Here is a 12,357-nt window from a genome sequence, read left to right on the forward strand (position 1 = left end):
CTTTTGTTTGGACCCCAAACTAAAGGAGGAAAGAGGCAACACATGTGCTTCTCCTGTGCCCAAAATTCTCCAGAGGTTACCGATTGCCTACAGGCCAAGGTTGGAATGCCTTGCCTGGCATTCAACGCCTTTCTGCTTGGACCTTAACCAGCGATCTCAACGTTTTCTCATCTCAGAACTCTGTCCTCAGCCTCATCCAATGGGTTCTGCCCATTTTTCTTCCTGCAACTCTGCCCACTGGTAAGGAACACCCCTCACTACTCTCAGCAGAGCTGAAACCATTCAGCCTTGAAGACCCAGCCCAGGGTCTTTCTTCCAGACTCTGTAGCCTCTCCGTTCTCAGAGCCCACAGCACTCGGAGCTGAGAACTTTTGATCCAGGTCTGCACTGACAACCGTTAAGTTGGCTTGCATCTCTCTGGACCCCTCACCTAGATGCTAAGGGCCAGAGAGGCCATACATTATGTTTCTGTCTCCTTCACACGGTACTTTCTATAGAAAGACAGGAATTAAATAAATGCTGTTGCATTCAAAAAGGGATGGATGGGGGCTTCCCTGGTGGCTCAGTGGTAAAGAATCCACCTGACAATGCAGAAGACACGGGTTCCCTCTGTCATCCAGGAAGATCCCACCTGCCTCGGAGCAACCAAGCCTGTGTGCCGCAACTACTGAGCCTGTGCTCTAGAGCCCAGGGTCCGCAACTACTGAGCCCACGTGCCACAGTTACTGAAGCCCAAGTGCCCCGGAGCCTCTGCTCCACAACAAGAGAAGCCACTGCAATGAGAAGCCTGCACCCTGCCCCTACTCACCACGACCAGAGAGAAGACTCAGCACAGCTAAAAATAGACTAAAAAAATCAAATTATCTTTAGAAATAAATAAAATGAAGAGGGGATAGATGGAGGGAGGTGGTAGTGTCTGAAGTGGACCAGATCTCCAGAGAGAGAGGTCCTTAAACCCTGTGAGGTGGTCTTCACAGACCAGGCTTTGGAAAGAATCTAAGCTCGGGGACAGAAGGAAGCTCACAGGTGATCTGGTTTGGCAGCCACTGGTCTAGAACTCTAGGTTCCCTGTCCTTCTCACTACCCCCACCTCCCCCACAGCCTAGACAGGTGACTCTGGTCTGGCTAACACACCCCAAGGAAAAGGCCTTCTACCTTCCCACCCCTGCAGGTGCACAGAAGACTCTCGGAAAGGTATAGCTAATAGTTAGCCAAAGAAAATAAGCTTTTATGGTACGCACATAGGGAATGGTGGTCCAGCCTCTTGGCACTGCCCCACCATGGGCAGTTATGTGTCCTCAGATGAAGATGGGAGCCAGTGAGGCCCCTCACCCGGGGCCCCAGGGCAGCACTCAGTTTAAGCGTGGTCTCCTGCCGTGGGAAGGAATGACTCTCACCCATCATCTCCTCCTCGCTCACAGTGCCCTATCTAAGACTGAATGCCAAAGGCCTAGCAGGGCCAGGAACTCACCTGCCTTCTGCAAAGTGATGGTTACTTTAAAAGAGCACTCTGGAAAAATAGCTAGCCTAATTCTATACAAGATGAACTGAAATTACAGTACCTTCTCTTCCCTAAGGTACCAGCAGATCCAGAACCCCGTCTCCCCAGACACACCCCAACCCAGGTCCTTTTCTGAAGCCCTGGGGCCCCCACGAAGCACAGGATATCAGGGGATACCTCTCCAGCCTGACACACCAACCCTCAAAGGCTATGAGGCAGGGGTGTGGGTCTAAAGCCAGGGTCAGTGATCTGAAGAACACTTGAGATTCAGAGTAGGAGCCCATAAGGACCCCTAGGCAAACCTGCCCCAGCTCTCCAAGGCCCCAGGGGAACTCCTCCCTTCAGAGTTCCCCAAATCACATCCAGCCGCCCCCCACCCTCCAGCCCCAGGTATGCTCCTCAATCAGTCAATGAACAAGGTATTCAGCTCCTTTGGTGCCCCCGGAGGAGTAGCGGGGCGGGAAGCCGTGGGAGAGGAATCAGTTTCACCAGGGAATCACATGCTTGAGAGGCCGGGGATTGTCTGCTGCCCCCCAGGCCAAGGCAGCTGGGGGGTCTACAAGCAAGCCTCTAGTCCAGAACACCCCCCCCCCAAAGGATTCTAAGCCAAGGATTCTACCCCTGCCCCATCACCCTCTAGGATGGTTAAAGCCCTGGCTTCTGCCCTCCCAGGCCACCCACCTGTGCCCCCCTGCTCATTGGCTCAGTCCAAAAATCTCCCCCTAAATCTGAAATCGTCGTGAAGCAGGGGGCTCTGGAGGAGCTCGGAAGAACCCCCTTCCTGCAGCCCGGCCCTCCCGCCACCAGGCTGGTTCCCCCGTGTGGGAGGCGAGCTCCACGGCCGTCTCTCCCCGGAGTCTTAAGCGAGCTCTCCGGGGCAGCCCTGGCGGCAGCGCGGCGGGAAACCGGGGAGCCCAGCCGTGTCCGCCAGCCGCCTCCAGTCCTGGCCCCGCTCCCTCCTCCGGCACGCCTGGAGTTGGGGCCAACAGCAGGATCAACAATACAGAAACTTTCAATGGATCCAGCCGACTGGGAGGGAGCGGGGGAAGGAGGGGGAGGGACGGGGACGCCGAGGCTCCAGGGCAGTGGCCCCGGCTCTTGACTTACCATCTTGTTCACATCCATGACGGAGGCTGCAGGGGCGCCCCCCGCCCCTGGAGATCCCGCGGGCCCCGAACGCTGCTCCCGGCTAATTGAGCCCGGATGGTGCCATGCTGCGGGGAGGGCGGCCGGCGGGCCCCCGCGGACCGGGGAAGGCGGTGGCGGCGGCGGCAGGACCGAGACTGGTCCGGAGAAAGGAAGGGGAGGGGGAGGGGAGGGGAGGCGGGAGGGGGCGGGGGCGGGGGGCCGAGCCGCAGCGCGCTCCGGGGGCGGGGGAGGCGCGGCGCGGCGGAGCCCCGGGGACCGGGGAATCCCGGATTCGGCTGCGGGCGCCCGGGCCTCCGCGACGGTGGCCGTGGCGGTGCGGGGGCTCCGGGGCGGGTGGGATCGGGGGATGGATTCCCCGGGCTGGAGAGCCTGCGGCCAGGGCGCGCGGCGAGGGTGTGATTTGAATAACAAAAGGGCGCTTCTCCGCTTCCCCCAGGCCTGGGGCCGGGATCGCTGAGCCCGCAGCGAGGCCGCCGGGCCTCCGGGAAGTGTATGCGCGCGTGTGCGCGCTGGGGTGGTGGGATTAGGGGGACTCAGGAAGTGAGCGGCGGAGGCGGCTGAAAAGGGGGGGCGAGGACTGCCCCCACCCCACCCCGCGCACCGAGCCGACATTCCAGTGGGGGCAGGGGGTCCGCTCGGCCCCTCCCAACTTGGCTTCACTGGACAAAGGCAGAATTCAGACCTAGTGGTTAGCCTCCCGCGTGCGGCTCATCCACCCCCCCCGGGAAGGGGGGCTTTGGGGGGGGGCGTAGGCCCAGCTGAGTCTGGGGTCCGCAAACAGATGGACGAATAGAAGGAAGTGGTACAGGTATCCCCGGAAGGCTCCAAGGTCCCCCTCCAACCCTGCCTGCAGTGCGAGACATTCTAAATGAAGCCTACCCTGAGCGCAGAGCCCCCCTCCCTTACTCAATATCTTGTCTGCCTACGAGAAATGGGAGACAGACGCCCCTCTGCAAGGAGATGCGGCTGGGGGTGGAAAAGGCTCTTTGGCAAATGCTCTCTGGGGAGACAGGTCTCCAGAAAAAGGCTAGAGGCCCAACGCCTCTGGTTTCAACACAGGCTCCTCACTGGCATCCTTGGTTGAGCAGGAAGAAGAAAGCTTCCTACTAACCGAGTCAGCAGAAACCGGAGCCCACCGAGGCCAAACCTGCTTTACAGGGTAAGGAATCTGAGGCCCAGAGAGGGAGGTGACTTGCCCCAGGTCACACACTTGGCAGGAAATGAGGGCAGAAGAAACCTCACCAACGACAGTGTGCATGGAGCTAAGTCGATTCAGTCATGTCCCACTCTTTGCGATTCCTGCAGGCTCCTCTGTCCATGGGATTCTCCTGGCAAAAATTACTGGAGTGGGTTGTCATGCCTTCCTCCAGGGGACCTGCCCAACTCGGGGACTGAACCCTCATCTCTTAAGTCTCCCGCATTGGCAGGAGGTTTTTACCACTAGCGCCACCTGGGAAGCCCAAGGACAGTGCAGCCTGAGCCCCAAAGAGCTTTCAGGCCACCCCCGAGCGTCCAGCTTCTAAAATCCTTTCTACTGAATAGGTGATCACATGCATCTGCAACCCTCCTGACCCTCTGACCCACACCAAGAGGCTGAGGAGGAGCGCTAGTAAGTCCCCACTCTTGGCCCCAGGGCCTGCTGGGCTGAGTAGGACAGCCCCTTCCTTTTCAAAACTGAGTTCTCCATCTATAACATAGCCGGTGTTTCTCTGCCTGCCTTCTCGGGGGATGTGAGAAGCCTGTGAAATAAAGGATGATACAGATAAGATAGAAAAGCAGAAGAACAGGAGGGTCAGGGGCTTTTGTCGCAGTGGTTATTTTTATTTCCCAGCTCCGGAGCCCAGTCCAGGGGCCCTCAGCTGCAGGAAAGGGCTCTCTGGGCTCAGGTCCCTCTGTCTAACCCCCCCAGTGTGGACTGCACACTGACTGTCCCACCTTACCCTACAGCTCCTCTTGGCAAGCCTCTTCCGCACTGTGCCCCAGCCAGGGAAGACAGGAAGGCTCCTCTGTCGGTGCTGGCATTCTGGGCTCCATGGACCCTGCTACTGACGCGTGTCCACAAGGGTGAACCCCAACGAGGTACGAGGCAGGAGGGAAGCATGCCACCACTTCCTCATCCTCCAACATGGACACCCAAGGGAGATCAGGGCCAGGTGAGCCAGCAGGAGCCACCTGACACAGAAATGAGTTTTGGATTATCTGCCACCTGATTAAATGCACAACGGCCTTTTTAGCATAGAAAAAAAAAGAGATCTATTTCATGTTTAAAAAATATTATGTATTTTTCGGCCTCTGGTGGTCCAGAGGTTAAGACTCTGTGCTTCCAATGCAGGGAGCCCAGGTTTGATCCCTGGTCAGGGAACAAAATCCCACATGCCACAACTAAAGATCCTGAGGGCTGCAACTAAGACCCAGTGCAGCCTAAATAAATAAATATCTTAAAGGAATATATTATGAACCCTTAGCTGGGGTTGATCAAGATAGCCCAATAGATCATGACCTCTTAGCTGGCAAAGCTCATTTTCTCATTGCTAAAATGGGAATAGTGGCACCTGTTTCACATACAGGTGGTAAGGGTTCAATGAAAGAACTTTCCCAAACCTTGCCTGGAGTAAGCTGAATCATCACCCCCACCCCCAGCCCCAACACGACCAAAGATATCAGGCCCCAATCCCTGGAACCTGTAGATACTACCCAAGTGGCACATAGGATTAAGCCAAGGATTCCCAGGTGGGAAGAGGACCTGGATTATCTGGGCAGACCTCTGATGGGGTCTTGTGCATCCTTGCAAGAAGGAGATTTGACCCACAGAAGAGGCAGAGATTAGAGAGATGCGGCCACAAGCTAAGAGATGCTGTCAGCCACCAGAAGCTCCAACAGGCAAGGAGCAGACTCTCTCATAGAGTCTGTGGGAAGAAGGGGCCCCCTTGACACCCTGATTTTGTCTCAGTAGATTTTGGACTTCCAGCCTCCAGAACTACAAGAGAATCCATTTCTGTCGTTTGAGCTACCAAGTTAATGATCATTGGTTTCACTGGACACAGGAAACTGATACACTAACATACAACTAAGAAACTAACACACTGGGCAAAGGTAATGAGGGACAGTGTCAAGGCTCCAGACAGCGCCGGCCTCAGGGCTGCCCTCTTTGCTGGACTTCTTTGCCAGGGAGCTGCTCTTAAGACCAGCAGGAGCCAGGAGTAGCGGCTGTTCCTCTCCTGCTGCATTAGGGGCAGGAGGCTTGCACTGCAACGTGGATTCTTTACCCCTGAGCCACCAGGGAAGCCCCTACCATGTTCTTTCATCATCAGCTCCAGGTCACTGTATTCCGCTATCTACTGGACGTCCCTGATAGCTCAGCTGGTAAAGAATCCACCTGCAATGCAGGAGACCCCAGTTCGATTCCTGGGTCAGGAAGATTCGCTGGAGAAGGGATAGGCTACACACTCCAGTATTCTTGGGCTTCCCTTGTGGCTCAGCTGGGAAAGAATCTGCCTGCAGTGCGGAAGACCTGGGTTCGATCCTTGGCTTGGGAAGATCCCCTGGAGAAGGGAAAGGCTACCCTCTCTAGTATTGTAACCTGGAGAACTCCATGGACTATAGAGTCCACGGGTTCGCAAAGAGTCAGACACGACTGAGCGACTTTTACCGGACATCAACACCTGGGGGCTTCAGACTCACAAACTCAAGGAATCCAAAGATAATATTTTCTTTTACCTCTGTTTTCACCATCTGCTCCTGTTCCACATCCACTTAGTTCATCAAGCTAGAAATGTGAAGACTGGCCTTAATCCCTCCATTGACTACTCCCACTCTCACCCCATCTAATCAATTCCCATGTCCATGTGATTCTTTCTTGCAAATAATTTCCAGTCTATGTCTTCTATCCCAATACCAATTGCTCCTGCACTGGATAAGACTAAATCACTGGCCTCCCCGCCTCCGGTCTCTACCTGTCCAGTTCATCTTCTACACCTTTAATTGTGACTCCTTACTGGCCAACCCCAAATGGAATAAAAAGCGAAAGAAAAAACCTTTCTACAGTTCACCCAGCCTTCAAGGTCCTTACTCATCTGGCCTCATCGCCCTCCATTCTAGCCACCTTCTCCCATCCTCTCCTGTCCACCCCCATCAATGAGGTTCCAGTGCATCTTGGGATACTCCTGGAATGCCCTTCCCACCTTCTCAGCATGGAAGGCTCTTTCTTACCTTTTCTGACCCATCTCAAATATCACCTTCTCTACAAAGGCATCCCTGACCCACTGAGCTGCAGCCAGTCACTCAGTGTCCCTTCCAGCAAAGGACAGCCTCTGGGTACAGCCTGTATCAACCTTGGATGGGGATGGTTCTTGCCCTCGGCTCTCTCTGCTCACTTGAGTTCCCTCAGGCAGAGGCTGAGCCTCACTGAGCAACCCACCCCATACTTACTTCCCTGCCTCCAGGCTCTCTTCCACCTAATTTCCACACCCACAACACTGTTCCACCCTTAACTTAAACTAAGATCATGGCTGCAGCCACAAAATTAAAAGACATTCGTTCCTTGGAAGAAAAGCTATGACAAACCTAGACAGTGTATTAAAAAGCAGAGACATCACTTTGCCAACTATATAGTCAAAGATATGATTTTTCCAGTAGTGATGTACAGATGTGAGAGCTGGACCATAAAAAGGGCTGAGCTCCAAAAAACTGATGCTTTCGAATTGTGGTGCTAGAGAAGACTCTTGAGAATCCCTTGGACTGCAAAGAGATCAAACCAGTCAATCCTAAAGGAAGTCAACCCGGAATATTCACTGGAAGGACTGATGCTGAGGCTGAAGCTTCAATACTTTGGCCACCTGATGCAAAGAACTGACTCGTTTGAAAAGACCCTGATCGCTGGGAAAGATTGAAGGCAGGAGGAGAAGGGGATGACAGAGGATGAGATGGTTGGATGGCATCACCGACTCCATGGACATGAATTTGAGCAAGCTCCAAGAAGTGGTGGGGGACAGAGGAGCCTGGCGTGCTGCAATCCATGGGGCTGCAAAATGTTGGACATGACTAGGGACTGAACAAAGTGCTGAATGGATGCAGGAGGTCAGGAGGGACGATGCAGAGAATGTGTCCTGGTGGAGGGTGACACCTACTGGAGAACTGTGATTCTGCAGCCTAGCCCTACAAATACCACATTGAAGAGTCCACTGAGCAGCTCAGGGCTGTGTCTTCTAGAGCACTGAGAGTTCATTAATTCCAAGTAACGAGGTTTAAGAGAGAAGGCAATGGCAGCCCACTCCAGTACTCTTGCCTGGAAAATCCCATGGACAGAGGAGCCTGGTAGGCTGCAGTCCATGGGGTCGCTAAGAGTCAGACACGACTGAGCAACTTCACTTTCACTTTTCACTTTCATGCATTGGAGAAACAAATGGCAACCCACTCCAGTGTTCTTGCCTGGAGAATCCCAGGGACGGCGGAGCCTGGTGGGCTGCCGTCTCTGGGGTCGCACAGAGTCGGACATAACTGAAGCGACTTAGCAGCAACAGCAGCAGCAGCAGTGTGTATATGGAGGGGAGCATGGCAGCCCACTCTAGTATTCTTGCCTGGAAAATCCCAGGGACAGGGGAGCCTGGTGACCTGCTGTCTATGGGGTCGCACAGAGTCAGACACGACTGAGGCGACTTAGCAGCAGCAGCAGCAGCAGCATGCTACTGCTAACAAGCACATGCAGAGAGCTGTAAACTTTGTAAAGTTTATAAATTTTACAAAATGACTTTTTGTCCAGTATCTCATTCAATTCAAGTAAGGCAGATAGAATATTATTATTGGCCGTGCCGTGCGGCTTGCGGAATCTTAGTTCCCCAATCAGGGATCAAACTCTGCAAAAAACCCTGTGATGAGGACACTTAAAAAAGCTGAAAAAGAGGGGCTTCCTTGGTGGTCCAGTGGCTAAGACTCTGAGTTCCCAATGCAGGGGGCCTGGGTTCGATGGGCTTCCCTGGTGGCTCAGAAGGTAAAGAATCTGCCTGTAATGTGGGCGACCTGGGTTCAATCTCTGGGTTGGGAAGATCCCCTGGAGAAGGGAATGGCTACCCACTCCAGTATTCTGGCCTGGAGAACTGCATGGACAGAGGAGCCTGGCAGGCTACAGTCCATGGGGTCGCAAAGAGTTGAATGCGACTTTTACTTTCACTGGGTTGGATACCTGATCCCAAATGATGCTACTAAGACCCAGTAAATAATTAAATATTTTTTAAAAATATACCAGGTGCTGGGCACTGTGACAAGCAGTTTACAAGCATTATTTCTTTTAGTTCCCACAACAATCTCCTATACTTTTTACAGATAAGGAGGGAGGCCCAGAGAGGTTAAACGCCTTTCCCAGCGCCCCCCAGCTAATAGTCAGGGGACCCAGGATTGAAGATAGGCAGTATATTCCAGAGACCTTTACTCCAGATTCACACTGAATCATGCTGGGCATCTGGCATTGCCCTGCCCGTGGGAAACCTGCCCTCACTGGGGTTGGCAGGAAGTTTGAACTATGTTACTGTCAGTATGCATTTTAATTTATGGGGTTGCTTTTCTTCATTTTATTTATTTATATTATTTGGCTACAATGGGTCTTAGTTGTGGCATGTGAGATCTTTAGTTGAGGCATATGGCATCTGGTTCCCTGACCAGGGATTGAACCTGGGCCCCCTTGCATTGGGAGTGCAGAATCTAAGGCACTGGACCACTGGACCACCAAGGAAATCCCACTTTTTCTTTTTTTTTTTTTTTAATAAATAAAATAAGTATTTTATTTATTTTTGGCTGTGCTGGTCTTTCCCCCAAGGTGCATGGGCAAGCAGAGGCTACTTTCTTGTGGTGCTGCTCTTGCTGCGGCCCCAGGGCCCCAGAGCACTCGGGCTCCGTAGTTGTGGTGCCCAGGCTTTGCTGCTCCAAGGCATGTGGGATCTTCCCGGACCAGGGATCAAACCGATGTCCCTTGCATTGGCAGGACGATTCTTATCCACTGGACCACCAGGGAATCCTGGGACTCCTTTTAAGGAAGTCACACAAAAGCTCATTTCTAATGCTTCTTATTCCTTGGAGTGTGGCCAGAATCACTATCATCTCCATCATCACCAGGGACACAGCGGCCCTCAGCATGATCTACCAAGCCCCTCTTACGTGGGACACGATGCCTGACATGGCAATGCCCACTTCTGAATCTGAGAAATCAGAAGCTGAGAAGCAAGACAGTGGCAGAGAGGGAAACAGAGGTTGTTATTGCTGGAAGTGGCTCTCCAACCTCATGCATGCTGCAGTCACCTGGCAAGCCTGGGCCCCACCTCAGGGATGCTGATATAAATGGCCTGGGGACAGAGCCTGGGCATCTGCATTTTAAAGCTCCTCTTGGGAATGTGCTGATGTGCACCCAAGACTGGGGACAACTCAACCCCTGACCACACAGCTCTGGCTCAGGAAGCCCCACCCCAGTCCTGGCTGAAATGAGGGGTACAGAGGACTAGGAGGTGCGGCACTTCCCTTCGCACTTCTCCTACACTGGGAATTCTGGAACTTTCCATCCCTTGGCCAAAGGTTCAACCTAAGTGGGGACCTCTGAACCCATGACTCTGATAGATTTTTTTTTTTGGCGGGGTCTTTGTGGCATGCAGAATCTAGTTCCCCGATCAGGGATCGTACCCAGGCCCCCTGCATTGGGAGCATGGAGTCTTAACCACTGGAACACCAGGAAGTCCCGCCCCTGGTAGATTTCTTTTGCTTCTTTACATTGCCATTCCATCCCCCAACCCTTACCATCATTAAACACTGATCTCCCTCTCTATGTATTTGATATCACAGGGAAAGAGACCCCCAAGCATGGCTGAGCTATATGAGAATGTGTAGCACATCCCCAGAACCAATCCATTTTCCAAGAGAGACCCTATGAAGAAGAAACGTGTCCACTCTCAGGATGCTGCTTTTAGCTGGTAGGTTCTGGGCAGCAAAGATGTGCTGGATTTCTAAAGCCTCTCCCGTCAGCCCGTGGGTGACCGGCGGGAGTCAGGGGTCTGTTAGAAGCACAGAGACAGATAGGAGCCACTCGGCCAAGTCCCTGAGTCAGCAGACGGCCTGGAAACCTCAACATGGGGGCCCAGGCTGCTCTGCTCCTGCCTGCCTGGCCCCTCCCGGGAGGCAGGAATTTGGGGCTCCCTCAGATGGCCCAGTCAAGAAGCTGCCAGCCTCTCATTTGGAGGGGTTTTTCCACTGCTCCTTCCCCAAGGAGGACAAGTTCAGGAATCTCTAAGCTGATGAGCAAAAAGACTTGTTCCGGGAGCGTGGACTGAGGCAGGAAGGTATCGACTCAGAGACGTCTGTAGTGACCAAGCACTGGCATTTCCGTCCTGGAGAGGGCGGCTGCTGGGTTAATTCCATGTTATTACAGCCTTACAGGAAGCCAGCCTGGCCCAGCTGTCAGCCAAGAGCGGTTTGTGGGCCTTGGGGGCAGAGGGAGGGAGGAGGAGAAGAGAAAGGAAAACAGTCCTCTCCCCCCACCCAAAATTGATCCAGAGTTATTTTTAGGTGCTTATTCATCCCACGCATTCCTTTTTAAGAGCCAGGACACGGGCTCTGTACAAAAGCAGAAGGTAGCTGCTCAGGCAGGAAGATGGGCTGTGAGCACAGGGCCCTCGCGAGAAGGAAGGACAGTGAGAGGGCCTTCAAGCACTGCTCCCCCCCAGTAAAAACATCCCAGGATTCTGAAGGCAGAGTCTGGATGAATAGAAGCTTTCAAAATCTGAATTCCCAAGTTCAAGTCCAGCTTCCAGCTTTCACTGCCACATGGCCTTGGGCAGGTTACCTGGAAAATCACAGGAGACCCTGGGCTGCAACCCTGGTGCTGTGTGGCCTTGGGCAAGTCCCTCAACCTCTCTGTGCCTCAAGTTCCCCATGGATGAAAGGAAGCTAGTTAACGTAGGTTAAAAGGAGAATTGCCTAGAACGTCCCCCGTGGTCCAGTGTTTAATATTATACATACATACACTATTATAATGTAGTGTGTATACAGTATATATATTGACATATCTAGTGTGTATATTATATGTTATTTATATTTATTTCCAACAACTTGGTAATCTGGAAATAGGTGGAAATAGAATCTACCTGCCAATGGAGGAGACACACGTTCAATCCCTGGTCTGGGAAGATTCCACAGCTAAGCCCATGTGCCACAACTGCTGAATAAATAAATAAATGCATTTTTAAAAATCGCTCTTAAAAGAGGTTGTTATAATCAAGTGAAAAAGAACATATGGGAAGGGACTTGGGAAACTATTAGTGCCTATAAAATTTTCCAAGTTCCAGAAAAGTCCCTTTATTGCTGAGTTTATTAATAAATCATAAAACCTGTCCTCATGAGTCTAACAGGTTTTATTACCTAGAATCTCTTGCCAATTCTTACCCCATCAACCTTCCTGCTCCTCGCTTTGCCCAGCTCCTGGAATCTGACTCAATAAGTATCCCCAAAAGAGGCTCTGTTATGCATAGCTGTGTGACCTGGACCGAGGCCCTTAACTTTATTTTGTTTAAAATATACATATTTATATATTTAGGCTGCATTGGGTCTTAGTTGCAGCCTGCGGGACCTAGTTCCCTGACCAGGGATCAAACTCAGGCCTCGTGCATTGGGAGCTTGGAGTCTTAGCCACTGGACCACCAGGGAAGCCCCTCCTTAACTTTGCCTGAATCTGT

General features: G+C 52.7%; 1 protein-coding gene across 5 annotated transcripts in view; it reads right to left on the bottom strand.

Annotated features, from left to right (window-relative positions):
• Positions 1-12,357, bottom strand: part of HIP1 (huntingtin interacting protein 1) — a 133,501-nt gene that overhangs the window by 78,633 nt on the left and 42,511 nt on the right. Inside the window, exon 1 of one of the 5 annotated variants that reach the window (XM_060405959.1) lies at positions 2,609-2,759. The exons of the other annotated variants lie outside the window; for them this stretch is intronic. Within the exon in view, the coding sequence (XP_060261942.1) occupies positions 2,609-2,626 (18 nt within the window). The 5' untranslated portion in view covers positions 2,627-2,759. Of the gene's footprint in view, positions 1-2,608; positions 2,760-12,357 lie in introns of those variants that run through there. 5 annotated transcript variants of the gene reach the window in all.

The sequence above is a fragment of the Ovis aries genome, chromosome 24 (genome assembly GCF_016772045.2).
Source record: "Ovis aries strain OAR_USU_Benz2616 breed Rambouillet chromosome 24, ARS-UI_Ramb_v3.0, whole genome shotgun sequence".
Taxonomy (NCBI): Eukaryota; Metazoa; Chordata; class Mammalia; order Artiodactyla; family Bovidae; genus Ovis; species Ovis aries.